This window comes from Drosophila willistoni (genome assembly GCF_018902025.1).
Source record: "Drosophila willistoni isolate 14030-0811.24 chromosome 2L unlocalized genomic scaffold, UCI_dwil_1.1 Seg168, whole genome shotgun sequence".
Lineage (NCBI taxonomy): Eukaryota > Metazoa > Arthropoda > Insecta > Diptera > Drosophilidae > Drosophila > Drosophila willistoni.
The window spans coordinates 1,502,357-1,528,128 of NW_025814047.1; the positions used below are offsets into that span (position 1 = coordinate 1,502,357).

Consider the following 25,772-nt stretch of genomic DNA (forward strand, 5'->3'; position numbering starts at 1 on the left):
AATACCAAAAACGGAAGGCCCGCCGTTTTACACTTGCTGTAAAAACCCTCTTTTTTGCATATAGTACAATATACTATTACAAAATATTTGGGCGCGACGATTAGTTGGTTAAGGCGAAGCCCTTTACACTAATTCAGCTGGCGCCCATGGGTATGCACACAAAAAAGGTGGAATCTGCAGTTGCAAGCTTTGCCGTTCTTTTTTCGCTTCATTTAGTTGGCAATGTAATTCCCAACTAGTTTTAGTGTTGAAGATATGGTATGGCCATTACAATTGTGGATTCTTTAGCGAAGTCTGCTGATGATAGAACTTGGTGGTTCTTGAAATAGCTATACAGACAACCTGCTCACCTTTTGTGCTGCCTATGATTTAAAGTCTTACAAATAAATCAGTAAGATTGACCTGAAGCCTGCTCAAACAAAATTTTTGATTAACTTCAATAAGGTCGAAATCTAGACAAATACCAAAAACGGAAGGCCCGCCGTTTTACACTTGCTGTAAAAACCCTCTTTTTTGCATATAGTACAATATACTATTACAAAATATTTGGGCGCGACGATTAGTTGGTTAAGGCGAAGCCCTTTACACTAATTCAGCTGGCGCCCATGGGTATGCACACAAAAAAGGTGGAATCTGCAGTTGCAAGCTTTGCCGTTCTTTTTTCGCTTCATTTAGTTGGCAATGTAATTCCCAACTAGTTTTAGTGTTGAAGATATGGTATGGCCATTACAATTGTGGATTCTTTAGCGAAGTCTGCTGATGATAGAACTTGGTGGTTCTTGAAATAGCTATACAGACAACCTGCTCACCTTTTGTGCTGCCTATGATTTAAAGTCTTACAAATAAATCAGTAAGATTGACCTGAAGCCTGCTCAAACAAAATTTTTGATTAACTTCAATAAGGTCGAAATCTAGACAAATATAATTATATATAATTTCAGTACATTATATAAATCAATTTCTTTATCATCAAAAGTCAAAGCTTATTGCAATTGTGCCATATTTCAATTAGATAGTACGAATACTCGTTTACACCTTTGACCAATTCCTAATTCCATGAAGCCACCAAAAATTTGAAAGATTACTGGAATAATCCAAAAGCAATTCGTTACTTGTAGAAGCACAGTAAAACAATGAAATTCTACTTGAAGTATTGGTTTGCCTTTTTTGAATGTAGTGGTTTAAATATTGAGGAAAACTCTTGGTTGTCTCTCGAGTTTCTCTACAGAAGAAAAAAATTTGATCTGCAAGGACGAACAGATAAATTAATGGGCATGGCTAGATTTACTGATTCTGATTCAAGGCCTTCTTTTGACACTTTGAATGCTTGTATGTAGATTACTTATGTATATTCAAAATTCGAATGTTTAAGTCGACTTAATTGACTTGTTGACTTTTCTTTCGTTTCGATTCAATTATTGTTTAGACTTTGAAAAGTATCTTAGCCTTATCCCTTATCTGAATATAGCTAGTTTTCCTGGAAAGGAATAAAATAATGAAGGACAGAATCCAGCAGTCATAACATTGTAAGTAAATGTAAAAATCTATTTGTGCCCTTCTGTTTCCGTGTCTACTTTAAAATATTTCAAGTTTAAGATTATTTTGTGCAAAACTTGTTTCAAATGTATTTCAAACCTTAAATACTACGAGGTGCTGTGTTTTTCTGTTTCTATCAAAAAGTTAATGATGTTTAAATGATTACTCTTGTTGCTCCTCCTTCTGATCGGCGGCGCCGCCATCCGTGCTATGTCCCCGCATTAGCATTTGGGCATTCTTTTGTATAATTTCCAATTTTTGTTGCATCAATTCCTGACGTCTTTGTTCGGCCTTCTGCTGTTTATCCTCCAGTTCCTCCAGAGTCAATGGCTCAACGCTGGCTGCCTCCTCCATGAGTTGTTGTATCCGTTTGGGTGGCTGTCGTAGGGTCTCGTTTAGGGGCACATCTGATTGGAGCTCGTTATCCAAAGGTATGGTAAAAGCTTCCGAAGCAGCTACCAAGCAAGAAATATGAAACATTTGATTTTAGTGGCACATTACAACTTACGGTATTCCCTTCGTGCTGAATCCATTTTCTTGTCGTATTTAGCTGAAACTGGCGCTGGCGCTGGCGCAGGAGAGAGTGCAGCTGGTGCTTTGGTATCGTCAATAGAGGTACTGGACTTGGTGTTCGAGCAGCCCATGCTATGCTCAGCTCAGCTATTCAGGCGCAAGGGGCATTATGGCCTAAGACTTCCGTTGACGATGTATTTTTTCCCCTCTCTTTCTCTGTATCTGGTTTCTGGGATAGTAGCACAGTTACCTGATGCTGATGCGATTTCCTGCTGCATCCGCTTGGATTGCCTCCGTATTCAATTTCCGCTATCAAGTCAGGGAGGAAGAGAGAGACAGAGTGACTATAGACAACGTTTAATGGCTCATTAGTATTGATTTTCTTTTTTTTTTGCAAAATTATACGGACGTATAGAAGAGAAAAAACTACGGCCGTTTGCTGGGGCAACCAAAAGGCGACTAAAAGTTGAGAAATTGCAATGCAAAGTTTTGCGCGCGTGACCAGCCATTAATAATAATCACTGACTAAAAGAGACAGAGAATGAGAGAGGGTGACGGGGTCGGACAGACAGAATAAGTGAGTTGTCCTGTCTATGGATCAATATTCATATGAGGGTTCATAGGAGTGGCGGCATTGCGTGGGTGCGCTTAATAAAGCCAAAGGCATTCCAGGCGGACAATGTCAATCAACTCCAAAGCTAATTGCGTTTCCATAAAGAAAAGTTTACTGACCCACTCAACTTTGACCAGAAATCCACAGAAAATTCAACCACAGCCAAAAGCATAATTTCTTGTACCTTACTTTTTTTCTTTTGGCCACGTAAAGAAGAAAACAAAAATTACACTCAAACACACACATTGTAACGGCTTCCGGCTTTGAACTGGTAAAACTTGGATTCTCCATCTCTATCCCGATCTCTCTCTCTCTCTCTCTCTCTTTCGCTGCCTTTTCTTTGTCCCTTTTTCTCTATGGAGGAAGCTCTTGGCGCGTGCCAACCACCGCCCGTTCGATTAATATGAGACACACGTCTCGCCTTTGTGGTCAACAAGTCTTTCGTATGCAAAGTGCCCTGGAGCGGAAGCAAGACCGTCTCCCACCCTGTCCCTCCTCGGCCTCCTCTTAGCAACCTCAATCTCAATCTCAAGTGGCTACTAACAGGTACATACATACTCAAACTATCGACTGCCTATTAGCCACCTACTCTACCTAGCAATGAGCAGAATTGAGCGTCGTTTAATTAGGTTAAGTGTCAATAAGATTATGTCGTCAATCAATCAATTGAACGAATCCATGGACATCAATCAAGCGTCTAAATACCAAAAGGCAAGGTTCTTTCTATTTTTTTTTTTCGTTGTTTGTTCATTCCTCTGCCATCACTTCTATGGTACTTAATGACGTTTTTCCTTTCTGCAAGTGAACTTGATCCCGAAGCATACTCAAACATGTGCATTCACTTCAGATGTCGTCATCTGGTTAGGACATCTTCGAAAGGTAAACAGAAATGAGAGCCACTCTTACTTACCGACTTTAAAAGAATAAAACTATTAACCAAATGTCTCCATTGATTGATACTTAAATTCATTTTAGCTGAACAATTTTTTCAATTATTATTTCAGGCACTGCTTTAACTTATAAAATGTAAAACCTCCCTAATAAAGGACTGAAATCTAAACAATTTAGATCAATAGATCATTACTCATTTAAGAATTTTAGGGGGTGTAAACGTCTCCTTTTCTGCGGTACAAACATCTGACCAATTTTATAATACCCTCAACAGTGTATACAAATTTTTTAAGCAATTTAACCTGAATAATTATGTTGACTCTAGTTCTGACAGATTTGCATAGGACGGATCGACTCGGCTGGTAATACTGAGATATACATCCTTATAGTGTCGGAAAAGCTATCTTGTAATATATGTACATTTCATTTATAATGTATTTATAAATTAACAACTGGACACTGCTTGAATGGATTATTATCTAGATATAAAAGGAAAAAATTCCGACCACATATTTTATTGATTCAAATTTCATATTTACAACTACATAATTTCAATGAATTGCACAAAATAATAATAGAGTTTTTATTAAATTACAGTGAGACATTGACAGCCACATTGTGCAACTTTTGGTTGCTATCCGTTTTACTCATCGAGCTAGAAAACTATCGAGATGAATTTTTTTACATTACATATTGATGAATTGAGTTACAGAAAAAGAATTTTGGGCATGAAAAATATTATTGCCAAGGACTGCAAGGGTATTTAAACTCTTCTTTCTATTAATTTATTTATTTATTCTATCTATCATTTAGATAGATTCATTGTATTTGAATTAAAATTTTGAATTATCTACCAAAGTGAAGACTTTGACCATTATTTTGATCCAAAGTGGAAAATGATCCATTTAAATATTAAATTTAATTCATAGCATCCTCAACTGTTACTCTATAGTCTCCCAACGACTCCAACTTATATTTCGTAGTTTCGTTGCCAATTCTAAAATGATCATAACTAGCAACTAGGAAAGTTCCACTGTAATATCCCAATCGCACATAAAGTTCATAAATTTGGGAATTGGTTAGTTTGGTTTATTTATTATTTAGATTTTCTGATAAAGAGGGGATAATTCATTCTATTTGTATTGCCGTTTGGTTCAACTTAGAAGCGCAGATGGGCATACACACTAACATTATAAACTCACCTCGTCATGCTCTTTCTTTCTTTTCTTTCCAAACAACAAGTTTTGCCCATTTGCCAAGGGGTCACAGAATATAGGAACTTAAAAAAGCATACAAACTTCAGCATGATCGAATAATCGTAAGCCATGTTCCTTGGTTAGGACATATTTGTATACTGTAAGAGAAATTGAATAGAACGCATGTTATATTATCTAGATAAGAAAAAGATGTCGCAATTTTGTTGTTTGATTTTTTTTTTATTTATGTGTTTATCATTATAGGAAATTACAAAAAGTAAGATTAAATTTGCATTTGAACTACAGTAAACATTCTTTAAGGGAGACAGTCAGTCTCATATAACAATGAGACAAAACAGAAAACGAAAATTGTCCACTCAAGATTGGATCCGTCTATAAGTTACGTTTGAAAATTATTTGTTTTGTTGCTGAAATATTAATTTTTTTTTGATTGCATAGTTTTCCAGGTTTTAAGTTTATTTTGAAATGAAGTTCATCTTTATCTAGGCCGGATAAGCATCTGGACAGATTTGAGAGAAATACAGTTCCACCAGCTCATAGTTGAACAACCCTTGCCATCTGTATTAAAATATTTTCTGTTGAGTTGGCTAATTAAGATAAACAAAATATTTGACAATTGTTCATTCTTGTATAATTAAATTGGTTACTTACGCAAAGCTACACTTATTATGCCACCAACCTCCATCGTTTTGAGCACAATTTTTACTCCAGTGATCATTATCTTGATCATAACTGGAAAATGCTTGCTTTAAATTGTACTGCATAGAATTCTCAGTTGTTCCTTTAAACTCTCCCAATGACTCCAACTTATATTTCGTAGTTTCGTTGCCAATTCTAAAATTATCATAACTAGCAAATTCGAAAGCTATATTGTGATATCCCAATTGCACGTAAAGTTCATAGGTTTGGGAATTGGTAATACGATGCAAATTCTCCAGACCAAGAAAGAACTCTCCCTCCTTATTTCCGAACCCATTCCGATACTCAGTCCAAGTTCTATTAAAGTCTACGCTGCCATCAAATCGTTTATGAATAACTATCCACCCACCACCTTTTAAATCTCCCTCGCAGACAGCAGAAATCGGATCAATCCCGGGAATCCCAATTTGATGAATTCCCGAAGAGAGGCCTTTGCAACCGGTTTTTGGAATTCTCTTCTGACACTCGATTAAATTTTCCTTAGTTTGGCTTAGTTTTCTTTCAAGTAAATGATTCGAATCAGTCAACTGAGTCTCAGATTCTTCTAACTTTTTCTGTAAGGATGAAATTTTAGAATTCAATTCTCCAATTTTGTTGCTGGAATTCTTTTCTTTAATCTGATATTCTTCAAATTCCTTGTTTTTCGACTCGAGGTCTTTAATTGCTTTGTCTAAATCTGATTTTTGTGTAGCTAATTTCTCTTTTAGATTCTCTATTTCACTATTTTTATTTCTTTGTTCAGCTAAGCTTTCTTCCTTATCTTTTGATGTTTGACGTTGAACATTTTCTAAATTCTCTTTCAACTGTTGTATTGTGCTCTTATATTTGTCTATCTCAGTTTGAGATTTGGCTTTCTCATCCATTTCTTTTTGCCTGTTAACTGAGTTTGTGATAAAATCGTTAATATTAGCTATCTGTATATTCTGTTGATCAATTTTACTTTGCAAATTCTCAACTGCTTTGCTTAGCTGACTATTTTCCCTCTCTGAATTATTCTCCTCGAGTATTTTGATTTTTTCCTTCAACTCAATAATATAAGCTAGACCGAGTTTCATAGACCTATGGCAATATAAGGCACACAAATCTTCCTCGTCACTGGAGAATCCACACTCCTAAGTAAACAGATTTATCAATTAGATTGAACGACACTTTTCACTATTCTTTTATGCACTCACCCCGTGGTCATCTGATATTGAAAGAGTTGTTGAGATTATTTGCCGGAATCCCAGAAGAAGGAAGAGAACACAAAGGGCAAGACCATTTGGTAGTCTCATTTTGGAAAGTATTCAGAAATTTATTTATTTGTCAAGATGAGTTTATGTTGAGTTTACTTTACACTTGCGACTCAGATAATGTCTCCAAGAGCAATGATTTAATTTATTAAATATTCATTGCAATATATATTTCGGCGTGTGTTGTGATAAGAGTATTTCGTTATCTGCATTCTTAACACGAAATTTTCTAGTTGAACTGAGTTAGCTCATAACATAATTTTTAAATTCCAGCATATATGTATGTGTATTAATGAATCTAGTCAAAACCTTTGAACTTACGAAATATTTAAATGTTGCCAAAAGAATCCAGAAGAACCTCTTATATATCAGCATAGTAAGAAAATCTGATTTGTTTGTTTCTCATGTATTTAAATGTTTCCTGTTTGATATACATATTTGCCTATAGGCCCTTCTGACCCCTAGCCTGTTTCAGTTTGCTCGAACAGATCTGGGTTTATTTCAAATCTCAATAGACCTAGTTATTCTATTTATTTTTACTAAACAGACGTCTCAACTCGGGCTAACCTACTGGTACCGCATACGGAGACTATCTAGACGTTTCTGAATCCCTTTAGTATGCCTTGCATAAACTTTTAAGGATCCTCTAGACCAAGGATGGCTACGTAGTGGCTCTTTTGGCTCCCGTGGCTCTTTAACGGCAGAGGCTGGGCAGAGAAAAAGGGCACTTTTACGAGTCGACGCACACAAAAATTTGCATGCCTCGAGTTTTATGACAGGTCATAAAAGGATCTTTTTTGGCTCGAGCGAGCGATCTTCGTCGAACTTGTGGATAGAAGGACGTCCAAAGACCAATTTTAAGGGGGAAGGGGAAAAAGGTGGCGAGTTCGAGCACGGAATTTGTCTGCAGAGGGAGTGAGAGACGGGTGAGAAAATAAGGGTTGTTTTTGATGAGTGCTTAAACCTTTTCGAAATTAAATTTCTTGTTCACTTTATTAAAAATACAATTTCTCGAAACATTTTTATTTTCGTTTGCAAAAAAATGATTTATAATGTACGTATATATGTATAAATGTATTGTAATGTGTTTTTTTTCATATTTCATGTGTATATATATATAGTATAATAAAACAATATAAACTATTAACAAAGCAACGTATCTTTTTCTTTTAATATTTTGTTTGTTTGTTCATTAACTCTGCAGCTGTTAGGAACATCATCATCATCATCATCATCATTAGCATTAGCATAAGCATTATCATCTTTATTATGAATTCATCTTAATCCTTGTGAAACTTTAAAACTTACATTTATGTAAATATTTATCTGCCAAAGGCAGTTTAGGGTATAAAAATAGTTTTATATATGCTCTATATAATAGATATAAAGTAGATATACGTATGTATGACTTAGATGAGAGAGCAGGCCGGTTATGCAATGAAAGATGAAAACTTTGGATAGTATTTATTTCTGGTTTTGGTTGATTAATGTGTGCGTGAAAATTATGATTGTAGCCTGCTTCGGGGTTCTGCAAATGGGGCAAGTATAGATTTTCTGTATAAAAGCATTTTCCAGTTTTTGTTGTTTGTTATTTGGTGCTAGAAGGCTAGGGTTAATCGTATTCCTGTTTGATAGATAGGGGTTTCTCTGCCACCTGCTCAGACTTCACTTGAGCAGGATTAGAAGACTGTGTACTACTTGAGGCTGCCATCTTATTGCCCTTGATGAGACTGGCTGCCGAAGAACTCAGTGGTATAGTCACATATTGATTGCCATCTGCCAAGAAAAATGTTTGTCAAGTTTTCTATCTCTTGTTCTCATTTAGAATTTTCCACATTGTTTACTACTCACCCTCTTCAGCATGGACTTGCAAGTGTCCGGTTTGTATCAGTTGTCTTAGCATATCCGGCGGTATATTGGCAAACGAGGCAGCCGGATAGACATACTTGCTATCCGATGATGCGGCAGTTGGCTGCACTGCTGCAGCCCCACTGCAGCCTTTTGACGATGAGGGTCCTTGATCAGTCTGGTGGTTTAATGCTGGCATTGCCTTAGATCCCCCTGCTCCCACTCCTCCCCCTCCAGTCACTATAGTCGATGTGCTGGCTGCTGCTGCCGCTGCTGTTGTTGCTGTTGCTGCTGACACAGTATTTAATTCTGCCTTGCTGCTGTCCAGCTCTGTGACTTCACTTGGCATTTCCACATCCGAAGAATCATCCGATTCATTGCCAGATGAAGTAGGTGAACGTTCATCCTAAAAGAAAAAGAGAAACAGAGAAAAGAGAGAGAGAGAGAGAGATGGATTAGACTTGCTGTTGTAGCCAAACAGTCTGCTATGATCTTAAGCTTAAGTCTGTAGTTAGAAGATTGCCTCGATCGTTTTTCTTTGGCCTGTTCTATATGCCAGGCAAGTAAGATAAAAAAAAAAAAAACGAAAAAAAAAACCAATATGTTTGCTCCAAATATGGCGCGAAATTGCGTATAAGTGCTGGCCAGGCTGTTAGCCGCCACGCATCTCAATGAGCTTTTTGCCTTAAATGTGCACACGCGTTAAAGAATTTAGAATATTGATTTCTGAGCCTCGAATGTCGCGATCCTACGTCCAACAATGACATTCGTCAACATCGTCGTCGTCGTCGTCGTCGTCGTCGGCTTCGTCATCATAATCATTATCTCCTTCTCTGCTGTCTGTTGTTGTAAGTGGCTCAATCGCATCATTTTAATTTTGATTAGTGGTCAGGCGAAAAATAATTGCAAACTGTAACAATGCGATCGCCATTTTGCCAGTGTAAAAACAAAAAAACAGAGACAGACAGACAGACAGGCGTAGACAGAGAGAGAGAGAGAGAGTGGGAGAGTGTGTGTATATATTGCGCATACGCCACGTCTCCCAAAGTCTTCGTCACACGCAGACTTCCAATGAAATTGTAGCAGTTGTTGTTGTCGCTGCGTTAAACACGTAAGGTAAAATTGCTGCATTGTTGGACTAAAATGGGCGTCGTCGTCGTCGACGAAGACCACGACGACGACGACGACCGCCTTTTGAGTGACAGCCACAAGACATTTTAATTAGCAAAACCCCAAGCCAAGACAAACTGTCTCCAGCAACTTGAGCAACACGAGCAACAAGTGCAACTGTTGTTACGCTCGCTGGTTGGTTGAAAGATGAGCTGCTCATGCAAAGGTTACACAGTCACCAAAATGGTCATGTAGGTCTGTCTCTCATGTGATTTCCAAAGTTTAAGTTTCAATACAAAAAACGATGGAAAAAAAAAACAACAAAAAAATAAAATCGCAAACGCAAAACATTAACATTTCAAAAGTTGATAAATTCGGCAACTGAATATCTACAACTCGTTTAAAGTTCACTAATAACATCATCAATATTCATTTTGTGATCTTTGCTCAAATATCAATTATTCATATTTTGTTAATTTAATTTTTAAATGGGTGGTCCACGTAATTTAAGTATTTTTTTTAATGGTTCATAAAAAATGTTTTTTTGAACTTGCTGGTAAAAATCTTCCTTAACAGCTTTGAGTTGGATTAAACATACGATAAACTAATTAAGTCCGCTATATACAAAGTTAATAAAAATTACAATTACACACTTTAAGTAGTCAAATAAATTATTTGTTAATAGGGATTAGGCATTATTTTAAGTATGTTTTCATAAAGGAAAAGTAACCTCTATACAATATAGTAATAATATTGATTAATTGATAATAGAATAATAGAAAAAAAATTTTGAAATTGGTTCAGATTGAATTTATTATTGATATTACGTATAAAGGAAGCAACAGAAGTAATTAACTAAAAAAAATTATATTTAATTACTTTCAACTTTAAATAGAAACTAATTTAATTGATAATTATTGAAAAATTTAAAATATTAGATTAAAAAAGAAAAAACTTAAATTTGTAATCGAATACACAAAGTCTTAAATAATATATTTATAATTGAAAACGTGTGAGTACTTTGGGTGAGCACCTAATTTAAAATCACAATGTCTTCTGTGAATTTATAATGATGAAGTTCGAAAAAGTAAAAGATTTTGAAACTATCAAAAAGGTGTTTTGCTCCTCATGCAAGAATCTAGGACTAAAACAGATGCGCGACTACAAGTTTATACATGGTTTGTTTCGAACTCGATTTGAAAAACCATATCAATCTGGCATTCTTGAAATTTAGCAAGTTAGAAATATCAAGAACTTGATCGGTGTACTCGATCAAGCAGATTTGTAAGCTTGTTTTCACAGAAATTACATTGATGAGTCTTTTTTGTGTCCATTCAAATTATGACTTTGGATTGAGATTGATAAACAGAAATGATTCCTAAACGATTAATCGATCAAAGAACTGATTCATGATCAGAGAAGGAAAAAAGAGGATTCTCACAGCAGTTCTTTGATATGTAAATTATAAATATATCTTAATATAGAAAAATTAAATTTTTTCTAAAAATATTTAACACTATTTATTGCCCTTTATTGGATAAATGTGCAGTTTGAAATTGAAATATGAAATACTTTCAATCTATAGCAAAAATGTTTCAAACATAATCCCATCTACTAAAGATTTAATTTAACATAATGTTGAACAATTAAAAGAAAATGTAGCTCTACTAGAATTTTAGGACAGTTAACATTAAAGATTCAATTGTGGAAAAGATACATGACTCTCTTTTAGTGTCAGGGAAAGTTTCAATTTCCAATGTGGCTTTATTATTTTCGAAAAAAAATTACAATCTTAATAGATTTTAATAAACTACAGACATTATTTCTGTTTTCTATATTCCTTCTCGTGTTTATATTGTATTTAATTCACTTGATGCCATAAAATGTAAATAAACTATACTTTGGGTGACATAAAGGAGGCAAACTTGCAATTGCAGTAATTCAATTTTGCAAGTTGATTTTATTTAATTTTGTGAAATTCCATGAAATTCCTTTTAGCCAAGCGGAGAACTCCTTTTGAGTTAAGCAGTGATTTCAAAATCAGTTCATCGATAGCTTCTCCATTTTAAATTGATAGTCAGTCGTGTGTCGTGCTTAAATGCCGAGCGTGTCTCATTAAATGACAATTAGAGTTGAGCAAAAACCAAACAAATGCAACAGCAGCCAGCAGCAACAAACAACAAAAACAAAAGTGACCAAGAGCAATGCGAATTGCAACGAACCCTGCCCCAGTCCAGCAGCTCAGCCCAACTCAATCCTCAAGTCAAACTGGAGGAGGCATACAACAATTGGAATGCCTGGCCAGGCCAATGGCATGCAATTTATATAAAAATAATGCCAGGCATTGTCAGCGGCCTCGCTGTAAGCTGCCTGGGCTTGGCGGTGGGGTTGGTGGTTGGAGGTGGTGCTGGTGCTGGTGGTGGTGGTGGTGGTGGTGGTGGTGGTGGTGGTGGAGAGCCTGCCACAAAATGCAATTATATAGAAATTTGTCTTGCTGTGATATGTGCGGCATGTTGTTGTTGCAACTGCTCATTGTTGCTGCTGCTACTGCTGCTGTGTGGCCATCAGCAGCTCCAAAAATAGGCAATTTGGGAAAGGCTAATAATAAATGCTAGCAAACAGTCAGCCAGTCAGTCAGTTCAGGCAGTCAGTCATCAAACTGATTGAACTACAGTAAACTCTTCAAAAGTTTTTAAGTGCATAGGAAAACATAAGGACTTTTTCCCTTGTCTTACAATTAGCAAAACTTTTTGCAAAAGATTTTAAAACTAAGAAACTGGCTATTAAATTATATTAAGAGTTGATAAAGCTTAACTAAATTCAATAATTTTGACAATTCTTTAATTTGTTAACTAAAATTAAACTTAAGCATTGTTTACATTGTAAATTTAAGTTAGTGAAATGTGTGAGGGTTATTGATAATCTATGTAACTGGATCTTCAATGATTAGTAAAAAAAAAAAAAAAAGAAAATATCATAAAAATTTAATGATTATGTTTATGATTATTCAAGATAAACGTCACTTTCCCTTTTTGGGAAATTTTCAAGTGACAAGTTCTTTGATTTTTCTCTCTACTATCAACAAGTTGGTTCTCCCTTTGTGATATTTAAGAAAATATGAATAATTAACAAACTAAAATATCTCAAAGCGACTTTATTGAGGAATATTAAATGAAAACCTAATGACGAATTGACATGTTTAAAAATAAACAAGAAAAATATTTCTTAAATTAACTAACATAATATTTTAATATTTTTTCTGATTAAAAAATTATAACGATAGGCAAATTTATTTCAAGATTAATTCTCTGAACGTATCTTATGATACGGTTAATATATTCTTGTAGAAGGTGTTAATTCTTTGAGTTCATTTTTACATATTCCCGAGTTTAAGACATTAATATAATAGTTTCTATATAGGGAAGTGTAAACTTAGCCATTTACTTTAAATATTGAATGTTGATTAGAGGAACAAACTTTAATATCTTTCAAACTGTTTTAGGCATTGTGTGCTCATTAAAGTTGTGAAAACGTTTCCCTTTTCAACCAGTTAACACTGTAGTCGTATGAATGAATTTTCAAATTGGCCAACTGACATTCACAACCAAGGTGGCATTTTGTTATTTTATTTGTTTGTATTGGCAGTTTTCTGTTTGCCAAAGTGAATGCGAGTCAATTCGAATTTGGTGACTCTGGCCTGCTGGTGGTGGTGGTGGTTGGTGTCGTGTGACCTACACCACAGTCAAGTAGCCAGGCCAACCAACCGACCAACCACCATGATTGACGGATGGCACATTTGCCGATTGATTAGTTGTTTTTACCAAAATGGTTGTCACAAAGGCATGGGATCAAACGATCGCAAGAGGGAGAGAGAGAGAAGTTAGTGGAGTGGGGGAAGGGGGAGAGAGATATATGGCAGGCAACAAAGGCGACAAACTTGTGGCAGTAGTCAGCACCCGCTAGGAATGTTCAGCCGACGGCCATTTAGTCAGTCAGTACGACAGACGTATCAGTTGGCCAGTTTTTTGTTTTTTTCTTAAGCCATTTGGCCAATAAACATTTGCATTTGCATGTTATTCTTGTTGTAGTTGTTGTTTTTGCAGTTGCTTCTTATTGTTATTGTTGTAGTTGTTGTTGCCGTGTGCATCTACCGCTACTGATAAAGCAAAAGCCAAAAATAAAAACAAAAAGAATACCAAAAACCAAACGAAACAAAACAAAGGAATAGCCAAATGGAAGCGGGCTCCATTGATGCTGGCGCTCTCGATGAAAACATAAAAATAAAAATGCAAATTAAGCCTTGGCAACGAAAGCACTTAAATCTAACGCACAATTGCCAGGAAGGAGCACTGGCAGCCCGGCCAAGGCCTAAAGAGCCAGTCAGCCAGGGAAGAGGGGTAGATACATAGACGGACATGAAGGTTCCGACAACAGAAACGACAATGGGTGATGGGGCAAACAGACATCGAAAAATATTAGTTTCAAATTGATAATTTGAGAATGCATTTGTGAAGAAATCTAAAGTTGGATATAATTTGATTGCTCTAGATAAGGAAAGTCTATACAAAATGTTGGATCTACTCTAAAGATTAAATAAAGGACTTCGCTTATAAATGATTTTCCTTAAAGAGTCCATTTTAAATTGAAATTAGGAAGATAAATGACGCAAAAGAAAGTATCTCAGATAGTATATGTTTATTTATTGAGTTTCAATTGTTCTTATATGTTAGTCAAACTTTTAATTAGTTTTAAAAGGGACATTTTCCGACTGTCGGTCATTCGTGTCGACACACTGAGGGTCGGACGAAAAAGCTACAAGTTCGAGGACAGACCTAGTTCCTGAATGCCCCACGCCTTATAAGGACAAGGGTCATATCAATTCAATTTGCTAGAGGATCACAGAAGAGTGGCATTTGACGGCGTACGAAGAGAAAATATAGACCTCGTTTTGATGCTATACTTCTTTAAAAAAATCTTGTCGGAAAAGCAGAATGTGACACGTTAACAACAAACAGGATTAATAGTCTTAATTAGTGTATATGTATATATTGTTTCAGAGTTTGTGTTTTGAAGTAGCGTCTTAGACTCTTTTGCTTCTTTTGGACAAGATTTTGGCTGAAAACGAAGTATAAAGAAAAATTCAAGGTATCTAATTGTAAATTACAATCAATATTTAGATGATATATATTGGTATAGATCAACACCCTTAAATAAAGCATCTTTTAAGTCTATATAACAAACTTTTAAATAATTAAATGCTTTTAGATATGAATAAATTGTTAGAGATGATGCGTCCTTAAATTATACCATGTGATCTTAAACCAATTTATCAAGTTTTTCATGAATATATGTAAAAAGAAACACAAATAAAGTACAAATATATGCAAATATATACTTCCAGTTAAAGCCTTTATTTGGACTCATTTTTGTTTTAATTGCTTCGTTCTTCTCTTACACAAAAATAAATTTTAAAGAACTGCTTTCCCTATGCTTCTTTGTTCTGTTTAGAGGATTAGCTGAAGCTTATTCAATTATTTCTATTCTGATTACAAATTTCAGGTTTGTTATCCACTGTAGATAGTACAAGGCGCATGTGGCAGGAATAGAAATGTGGGAGTAGGAGTTAGGGAGTTGAAGAAACATTTACAATCACAACTCAGGCAAACTGTAGGCAAAAATTTTCAACAGGAAACGGTTAAGCAAATGTTATGGCCAGCAGCAGGCAAAATGGGGCGGCTTTCAGCAAACAAAAGCCAAAAGCCCCCAAAAAGCCAAAGCCAGTTGACACAAAACAGCAGCAATCGAGAATGAACAACAGCAACAACAACAACAACAGCAACAGCAGCAATACCGAAAACAACATCAACAACAATTGCTGAGGGAGGAGAAAACCAAGTTGCGTAGACATTTGCCAGTTGGAAGTTGAAGTTGGAGCTAAAGTTGGAGTTGGAGTTGGAGTTTGGCCATTTGGTCTTCAGAAAAGTTGTCGCCGTCATCGTTTGCTGTTGCTGTTGCCATTGCCGTTGTGTCGCATCCGGGCGACGAGACGACCGACCACAATATGGAGGTATTTTCCGAAAGCGTTTATATCCGCAAGCTTGCTGGCTGGCTTTCTTCTCGTTTTGGTCAAATCACAGTTTTCGGTTTTTCTTTCTTTGCGGTTACACGGATTCACGCGCAAAGAAAGCGAGCAGCAAGCCAACAGGAAGTTGAATCGTAAATCGGTGAGTTCAAATTCATTAGTTCAAACTGTTTACTGCAGTTATGATGAGGGAATTAGCATCTATTTAAATGTCATCAGGGCATTAAGATGCCACGATTGGCCTAACCATAGAATCGAAGAAGCAGTAACGATATCGAGTTGCCTTATTGTTTGCCAATAAGCAATTATTTGCCTGTTCTCAGTTTGAGCCAAGTTAAAATACACTTGACAAAAAACCTATAAGCTTGCTACTAAACATAGAAAGCATTTATTATCTATTTTAGCCTTTTGTGTTGCAGTGTATTTTGCGATTGTCGTCAGGCCTAATTATGCGTGAGCCGACAGCCAAACAAGCTAGTGAACATAGAGGAACATCAGGAACAGTAGCAACCGCAGAGTATTCAGATGAAACGCCACCGATTAGCCGCCAATCCTCCTCCATCTTGTCCTCTGCCTCCTCCTCCTTCTTCACCATCTTTTAATCCAGCAATTTATGATGGGCACTAACAAACCGCAAAGTACAAGCAAAAAACCAAACAAATGAAATGAAGTTTGGCCACAAAACCGAACAAACAAACAAACAGTTGAATGGAAATTGCAATTATACGTAAACGAGAGTCCAGTTCACTAGGTGCCTCCTTCTGTGCAACATGTGAAACAGTCTTGTGAAGAAGGACGAGTAGATGGAAGAGGTGGGGGTGGATGAGACAACAACAAGCTGCCTGCCCCGCGAATGCTTTTGGCTAGATTTAGGCAAACAAAAGCCACGTAAACTGACCATAGAATCTGGTATCTCGTATCCAATGACAGCGATTAAACTTAAAAACAAAGATACAAAATGTTTTTGTGTTTGCTATTGAAAGACGATTGTGTCAATAATGTTAGCAAAATAGTTCTTATTGTGTTTGATAAATCTGCAACAAAAATAATCAATTTATTAAAGGGAATAAAAGAAGCTGATAATAATGCATTTGGATGAGACTTGCAAAGGTTCCTTTTACTAAAGTAACTTTTTGTTTGGAATATAATTTAAGTCCTTTAAAGGCGTTATTATTTCATACATATTAAAGTTTTGCTGAGATTTTTGACGACAATAATTTGTTTTTGATAGACATTAATACAAACATTAATGAATATAAGAATACTTGAAAACTTATCTTTAATTGGATTTAGATTGTGTCTTTGAAATTTCACAGTTTCTATTTAGTTTTAAAGACTGGTTAAAGTCTTTATTGTGTGAAATTGGATTCATTTTTTATACATAAATTTATTTACAAACTTATCTCCCTTAAAAACTTTTAACATTTGCAACAATGCATTTTAATAATTTCCATGATAAAATCATCAATAAAATTAAGAGGAAACATTCGTTTTGGAATATTTTTGAAAACGAAAATGGAAATTTTGTTAACTATATAATAAATTGCAGTAGTATTTATTTTGCACTATAAGCACTATGTAATTGATTGGTCAACAGATGAATAAAGGCTATTAATTTAATTCGATTTCATTCTTCCATATCTACGAACAAAGAATCTTTTGTGTAATTCTGGACAAATTTTATGTAAGTCTATGTGTTGCTAGTTAATTACAATCATTAAAAAAATTCAACTTTTTGGGGCTATATATAAAACAATTGGAAAATTGTTATTTTCATCATTGTTTAAACGTTATTTAAATTATTTTGTTGACGGAAGCTTTAATCAAAAAAGTGTCTGTATTGCTGTCAAATAAAGAGTTACTGAAACTGAAAGGCATAAATATGTCGATAAACTAAAAAGATTTTTCTATGAGGATTTAAATAAACTATTTGAATTAAACAAGATTGGGCGATTTGAATTTAGTAAGACACTGCTATTGTAAGCTTTGAAAATTTTACAGTTGTAATTCCCAACTAGTTCTAGAGTTGAAGATTTGGTTTGGTGGTTCTTGGAATAGCTATAGACAATGACAATGAGCTCACCTCTTTGTTATGCCATTGGAATATTGTTCTTTCGAAGATTGATCTCGAGCCGGCTTAAATGCAAGGTTTGATTCAAATTTCACAAAGGACGTAAACTAATCAACAACTTTTTCAGTTATTTTTCTTCAGTTTACTACCAAAAACGAAATTTTTCAGCTGATTGAAAATATAAGTTCGAATTATGTGGGAATGGTCAAGATTTGAGAAGACGAAACGTTTAAGACGAAAAGCCATAAGAGTAAGACGAAAATGACGAATCGAAGACGACAAAAAGTGTTGACAAAAACGACGAAAGACATTAAACATTAATTCATTTAAATCTATATTATCTAAAAATTAATACTTATCCTAGTATTATATAAAATAACCATAAAACTATAACCGGGAATGTCTTTATTCATCAATCAATAACCCAGGCACACAATTATGCCTTTTACAAGTAAATTTAAAGAATTTACTACTTGACCTTTACTGTCATGATTAAGATAAAAAACTAAGCGTTCAAGTGTTCTTCTATGTCGAAATGGATATTTTAGGTTCTACTTTAAGACTTTATTTATGAAAGTTACAAATCGAAGCTCATTACGCTCAACAAGAGCGGAAGACAAATAACAAAATTATTTTATTAATCTGTCATGATTTCGAACTTTTATAAATGTATTCCAAATGCGTATTAGCCATTTCGAGGTCAATCTTACATAAAATTGTTTAATCCGTTTAAGCTAAAGTTGTTAAACCCAAAGCTAAAAACTATTAGATAAGAAGAGGAAAATATAAATGTTTGAACATTAATTATTTGTCACCTACTAAAATCTTATTTATAATTACATATTTCAATGTACGTTTCTGTAATAAGACCTTATAATCTTTCATTTTAGTTGATTATGCTACACTAGTACGAAAAGTTGAACACAATGTTATAACTTTAAAGAACTTCATTAAATATTGTCTCCTTAAATGTACATTTGATTTCTGTTAGATACATATGTTTAAATGTCAAATAATTCTGTCAATAGACAAAAAATGTGTCAACTAATTTGAAAATCAAATTTTTTTTGTGTACCAATCATTAGTCAACACCAAAAGATTTCTATTGAATTGTGTCATTTTACAAAAATGAGCAAAAAAAGACAACAGATCTTGCGTGTGCCCACGCCCACAAAAAAACAAAAAGACTAAAATTTGAAATTCGCTGATTTCATATAGCGAATTTCGAGAAAACTGGTTACACCCAACCAAACAGGCAGGCAAATACATATATTTGTGGAATATAGGTTTGATTGAATTAATTTATAAAACCAAGCGAAAAGCAAAGCAAAAACTTTATGACTGAGACGTGTGCAAGTCGAGAAAAGCAAACACATAAATTGTCGCTCATTTGTTTGCTCATTTGTCCCCCACGCAGTTCAGCCAATTGTATATAAGCCACGGCCCAAAATGGAAATGTGTGAGCAAGCGAGTCTATAAAATCTAATACGCAGCACACACGAACTGCAAGCCCGACTAGTAACTCAGCCATCCAGCCAGCCAACTCAAGTCAAGTCGACTCCAAGTCACGCCCACAATTCAGGTATATAAAATGTATATAAAATATAAGTGTCTCTAATCAAAATGGTGAGCAGGGAGACAAATTTAAGAGTAAATTGTAAACAGAAGAGAGTATCTCTCTCACACATACAGACACATGGCCTGACTTGACTGCCAGGCGATCTTTGCTCTTAAGTGGCAACAAACAAGTTTCTCATACTTGGACTTCTCAGCCAACTGGAGGACTCAAGAGTCGGTGATTTTCTGGCCACGTTTTCAGTCTGTGAGTAACTGCGTGAGCTGCACGACGATTGAGGAGAATCGATTGATTCAATCGATCGTGCAATTGCAACAAAGACGTGAAATGTTCATTTAAAGTGACTAAACCATGCCACATGGCACATTAACTATCAAGTGTGAAGTGAAGTGATCGTAAGACTTGAACAACCAAAACAACCAAAATGGTAATTTCTGCTAACTGCTAATATATGGAGTGAGGGGCAAAGACATTTAAACTATCACTAAAATGTTGGGTAAGTTGAATGATACTTAAACTTGAATTTACAAATTAAATTGTGATTATTAACTAGTTTGGCCATTGTGTGTTTTACATAAAAGATTTTAAATGCATAATGCAAGTTGTCCGATTGAATGTGTAATTGTGGCATAAAGGTGTTGATTCAAACTATATCCAGCGATTCGCTTTGTGAAGTTCTTTGATCGGAAAGATTGATTAAGATAATATTCAATTTTCATTGATAATGTTCTTAATTCTTATGAATTCTTCATTCTTTCATAGTTATTTACTAGAGTTGAGTTTTTATGTTTTGTTGATTATAAACATCGAATTATGGTTCATTATTTTTCACCACCTCACTATTAGATTTTACATTCTATCTAAAATTTATTGTGGGAATCATATAACCAACAAATGAGACAAAGAATGCAAATAACAGTAGTTAACTTTAATACTTTTATCAGACGTTTAGCAACACTTAATATAATAACCCTATGTACCTTCTTATATATATATAATCATTAATATCATAGGGTGATCCTTGGGGAAAATGTCAGCTTATCTTTAAATCTCCAATAATGATTCAATTGAACTTTAATTTAACTACGTTATATTGAAATCTAATGGACTAATCAATGTCCGTCCAAACTACCCGACTTTACATTCCCTTAACCTTTGATCCGCCACTGATCATGGTCATAATTTTTATAATTTCAATTTTTCTCTTGTGATTAAGTCATCAGTTGAAAGTTATCTTCTTTTGAGACGACAAGTTTTATGTATAGTCAAAATGGAATTCTAATTTATTTTGCATAAAGATCAAAAAGGTCATTGGATACTAGATTTATTATTTAATGTGGAAGATAAAGGATACAACGTAATCAATATAACTTAAAAATCAAATATCATAAGATTATTAAGCTAAAAATGGTAACTTTGAAACTTGCAAATTTTTTTGGAATCTTATATTGTCTTGCTCGAAAGCAAGTTCGAGATATTATTCCTTTTTTTAAATCTAGTGGGAAATTTTATCTAGATCAAGATGATGTTCTAAAAAGGCTTTAAGATTGTTCTTTCGAAAATTGTATTGCTGGAAACATGAATCCTTTACTACTTAGCCAAGAAAGATTTTATTTCTCCATCGAATACAAGTTACCTGATCCAAAGTCAAAGCCCTAATTTTATGGAAGTTATGTTTAATATAAAGTTTACAACATCTGAATGTTGGTTTCAATTCACTAAAGCCCAATATTAAAAAGTTAGTGTGGTAATTTCAAATCGGCAATCTAACAACAAAATGTTTTAAGGACAATTTTACCAAATAAAGACAGCAGAAAAATTGACGATTTTTGAGCAGTAATAACTATAATTTTCAATAATTTTTAAACAAGGGAAAATCGCCGTCAGAAAAAGTTGGTTAATGAAATAAGTAATAAAGCAAAATGGAGTTTGGAAACAAAAAAAAAACAAAAAAACGGGGCTAAACGTAAACATAAAAAACCAAACAGTAGCTCAGCATGCCAACAACAACTCAATCAAAGATTTACAATCACACACACTCAGAGAGAGGTCCAAAGAGTCTGGACTAAACCTATGGTTCGCCTTTTAGTTTTGTTGACCGCCATGTCGGCGTCCACATTTCATAAATCAGCATGATCACAGGCCAGCAGGCTAGAGAACTCTTTAGTCTGAAACTCTTGTGAGTGGGGGTAGCACTAGGTACATACATATATATATATCTGTAGATATATACGATATACATGTATGTACGAATGCCGCCTGCTGAGAGTCCTGGCTATTTATTGTATTTTAACAACATTATAAACGAGCATTTAAGTGGCGAGTGTTGAAAGCCTGTTTTGATTTGTGTTAGAATGCAAATTCCAAGACAATACCGACAAAAGCCTCCAAATGCCGTTTCATAATCAATCGATTTTGGAGTCGGCAGCGGAGGAGTAACTACACTCCATGTGTGTGTGTGTGTGTGTGAAGTGGAACCAACATGTGGCCACGTTGCTGGTTGTCGCTGTCGCTGGGGCCGGGTCAAATGTCAAGCACATTTATTTTGTATTAATGTCTAATAAATATAAAAAAAAAAAGAAATACCAAATTTTTTTTGTTTGATAGATTTTCCATGCCAATAAACAAGCTAAACGAACCACAAGAATGGTGTTTAAACAAAAAAAAAAAAAAAAGCAACACCAAGCAACCCAGTCTTAAACCATTGTGTGGGTACATAAATCCAGAGGACCAGGAAGCCAAACTGCGTTGCCGTCGGTCGTCTCTCTCAACTTCTCTCATATAATTTTTTTTATTTTTTTTGGTTTTTCTTTTTTTTTTTGTCTATGCAAATGTACGCGCCGTGTTCCAAACGGTTTCTGTTGCCTGATATTTCCTTTTGGCTTTCTGCATTTTGTGGCTCGAACGATCGACTGAACCCAAACGAACGATCGTTGACTCGACTGAATGAGAGGACCAACCACGTTGACGTTAGCAACAACAACAGCAAAAAAAATAAAAACAATGCCTTGTTGACACTGATGGAAAATCTGCGTGTCACAAATATCAAAAAAGCAACAACAACAAGAATTGCAATCGTTAGAAAGCTTCGACCAGGATCAACCATAAACCAGGCGGGTGGAGCTGGCCAACTGAGCCAAGTTATAGATCAGCATATCGATATGCTAATGCCATCACAGGCAAAAAAAAGAAGAAAACTTGAAGTTGATATGTGTGATATCAAAGCGATCATCATCATGATCGACCATCATGATCAACTCAACAATGATGAGGAAGCTGAGAGTAGATCTTGATAGATTCCAAACTGAATTCAATTCAATTATCAAATCTCAATATCAGCATAATAAAATAAGAAAAAAGGTTTACCTTAAAATGGGGAATCAGTTTCGTTTTTTGTTAGATACGATTATAGAGACTATTTATCGAAACTGTCGAATTGTCTAAATTTAGTTTATATACTGGAAGACAAATATGGGAATATTTTAAAAATATTTTAGAATTAAATAAATCAACCATAAGAGAAGTTTCCTTCATACATATGTACATCAACATTACAAACAATAAAGAAATCAGAAGAGAAGTTTCCTTCATACATATGTACATCAACATTACAAACAATAAAGAAATTAGAATTCCCATACAAGAGTTCCAAGAAATTTATACAAATTCAAATCGATAATTGCAATAACCAACCCAAATAAAAATAGTCATTCAAAAACTTAAGATAGAAGAATTTATTCTATACTTAAATATTGGTAAAAAGTACCTAAAAAACTCTACAAGTTTGCTTTTCATTAGAAAGTTTTCACTAATTATTTGATAGAAAAAATTGTCACTTTCTTTGAACATTTTATGAAAGAGATAAAAAGTAGCTATCAGAAATGACTACTACAAGATTATTTATTCAATATTTGAACATATAAAATTTCTCCCTAATACAACAAGAAATATTTTATAACTAAAGAATATGGGATTTCCCCTTATTAAACAGAATTCCACTGAAGAATGTAGTTTACCCTCCCAAAGTCTCTTGTAAAGTGCCTAAGTAACAAGAGTTTTTGAAAAGAGATCTATCTTTATCTATGACATCATTTAATATTAACTTGAAAACATGTCCAACTGACAGTCTCTCATCAAATTATCAAACACCTTCTCTCACGCATTGCCTAATTGAATGCCAATTTATTGCATATGAACAATCAGAAAAAAAGCCACAAAGAAACAGAAACAACAAATATATATGCCACAAAACTGAAATAAATATAGAAGAAAAAACAATGAGGAGAATGAAAAAAAAAGTCAACTAAATTACTTAACAAGCCAGTTGGATGGAAACAACGACCAAAAGGAGGACTCCGACCGATGACGATGACGACGACGACGACGACAACGTTGGACGATGATTTACTTGTGCGTAATAATGCAACGCCCGCAATGCTGGCCAAGACCCAGACACAGACAGAAGACAAGAGAGCCAGGGATTGGCCCCCAAGACCGAGGAGGTAAGCCAGGTAAAGGTAAAATGCATGTGAGAAGAAGTATAACTGGGAATGCGCCTCAATTTAAAATGCGAATTACATTATCTGATCAAATGCATTCTTCACTGCGCTCCAGGAGGACGAAAGAAAACACTAACAGAACAACAACAAAAACAACCACTCTATGGATCTGTGTATATGTGGTGTGTGTGTGTGTGTGTGTGGATGCTGCACAAATAAATAAATTTTAAAATACAAACAAGTAGCGCGCGCAAAAAGCGCCGAGTGGAAAATTCGTGACAGCAATTGTTGATGAGCAGCGTGTGAACAGCAGCAGCAGCAGCAGCAGCAGCAGCAGCAGCATCAGTCTGCCACCCACCCCTCCCACTTGTGACCACTCACCACTTCCTCACCCTCTACCCCTCAGAAAGAACTCGAGATCACTAAAACACAATGCTGTACAGCAAAACGCGTAATATTGAGCGACTAATAGCTAAAACTTGACTTGAAAGCGAACGACAATCGACGGAGAGAGAAATCAACCCACAAAACACCTCCGCAATCTAATTAACTCCTACGAGTCAGTCAGCACACAGCAATTTTTAATTAAGGCGCACATACTCTTATATACAAACATATATATAAATTTATACACTTATATATTTGTATGTACTATATATAACGAATCAAATGTATATTAAAGACCAATAACACAAGCAACAACAATCAAGTTGCCGTCACCGCCGACATGTGGGCAGTGTACAAAACACAAATAATAATATAAATTATATTAATTAAACTATATAACAACGTGGAATTTTAGATACCCTAACTTGTGTTTAAATAGTTCAACGAAACAGAACTTTATCCCCTAGGAAGTCAGGATATTACAGGTCCTTACTCAAGGAGATTTATAGAGATTTCGATTAACTAATTGGCTAATAAGTTTCTAACTGCCTACTTTCTATTTATAGTTTCTATTGATGAGGTCAATAAAATATTCTTAATCAAGATTAGAAAGTAGTCTCTAATTCTAGCATCTTCTAATTCCTTACTTCAGAACGAACTCACGAACTTGCACTTTACATTCTACTATAGTGGTGGAAATCTATCAAGCTACTATCGATATTATTTACCGTATTCGATAATTACTCGATATTTTTTGCAAAGTTTGCAATCTTGACAAAAATTGATACCAATAAGTTTAAACCTACTCCTTAACCACTACTGTGATGAGCTTAAATTGTATCCCGAAGTTGATAGTAAGAATATTTTATTTTCATACATTCCTATTATCATAATTGATGCTTTTTATGGAAATCAACTATAGCTTTATAGAACCTCTAGTCTATAATCTTACATATTCAGATCTACTATATTGAAAGTGAAATAAAACCCAGTGATAAACACATCATAGGCGCATCTAGGGCTCTGAAATGGGAGAACTTTGCCACTTAATCTATTTAATATAATGGAAAAGTATTCATTGTTTCCAACAAATTCATGACTTTTCGTTTGCATTGTCACCTAAAAATAATCAATCGAAAATGTGCGTCTCTAGGCTTTCTTTGTTCCACAGGACATTCAAAATTTTCATTATATGTTTCAAAAAGCGAATTCTTGGATTGCTTAAAGCATACTTTAGGGGGCAATGGTCCCTGCATTTCACAGCTGTTAAACATAGCTTATGGGTTTTCATTTAAGAAAAGAGAGACTTTCTGATAATGGAAGAATTTGTGTGACCATTTAGTATGACGGCGTTTAATTGTCTGCAAAAAGTATTTTTTCATATGAATAAAAGAAAAATTCATTTTGAATAGTGGAAAAGTTCGATTAATCTAATTAATATTAATACCTTGTTGCATGATATTCCCAACTCTTTTGAAATTTTATTTTTCTACTTCCT

At 34.8% G+C, this 25,772-nt stretch overlaps 2 protein-coding genes across 2 annotated transcripts in view; both read right to left on the reverse strand.

Moving 5' to 3' along the window:
- Positions 1–1,610: 1,610 nt before the first annotated feature.
- On the reverse strand, positions 1,611–2,419 carry LOC6643403. The gene is made up of 2 exons (XM_002066114.3): positions 2,045–2,419; positions 1,611–1,991 (listed from the first exon to the last, which is right to left on the reverse strand). The coding sequence occupies exons 1-2, from the start codon at positions 2,178–2,180 to the stop codon at positions 1,699–1,701; spliced, it is 429 nt and encodes a 142-aa protein (XP_002066150.1). The 5' UTR covers positions 2,181–2,419; the 3' UTR covers positions 1,611–1,698.
- A 5,515-nt stretch (positions 2,420–7,934) lies between these two features.
- LOC6643402 (serum response factor homolog) overlaps positions 7,935–25,772 on the reverse strand; it is a 40,593-nt gene continuing 22,755 nt past the window's right edge. The window contains exons 3-4 of the mRNA XM_023176256.2: positions 8,553–8,955; positions 7,935–8,477 (exon numbers count right to left, since the gene is read on the reverse strand). Of these exons, the coding sequence (XP_023032024.1) occupies positions 8,314–8,477; positions 8,553–8,955 (567 nt within the window). The 3' untranslated portion in view covers positions 7,935–8,313. The remainder of the gene's footprint in view (positions 8,478–8,552; positions 8,956–25,772) is intronic.

Excerpts from the sequence above, each read along its gene's own strand:
- LOC6643403 (XM_002066114.3), bottom strand. The coding sequence starts at position 2,180 with ATGGGCTGCTCGAACACCAAGTCCAGTACCTCTATTGACGATACCAAA. Across the intron at positions 1,992-2,044 it reads TTCAGCACGAAGGGAATACC|CTGCTTCGGAAGCTTTTACC; the intron begins GTAAGTTGTAAT and ends CTTGCTTGGTAG.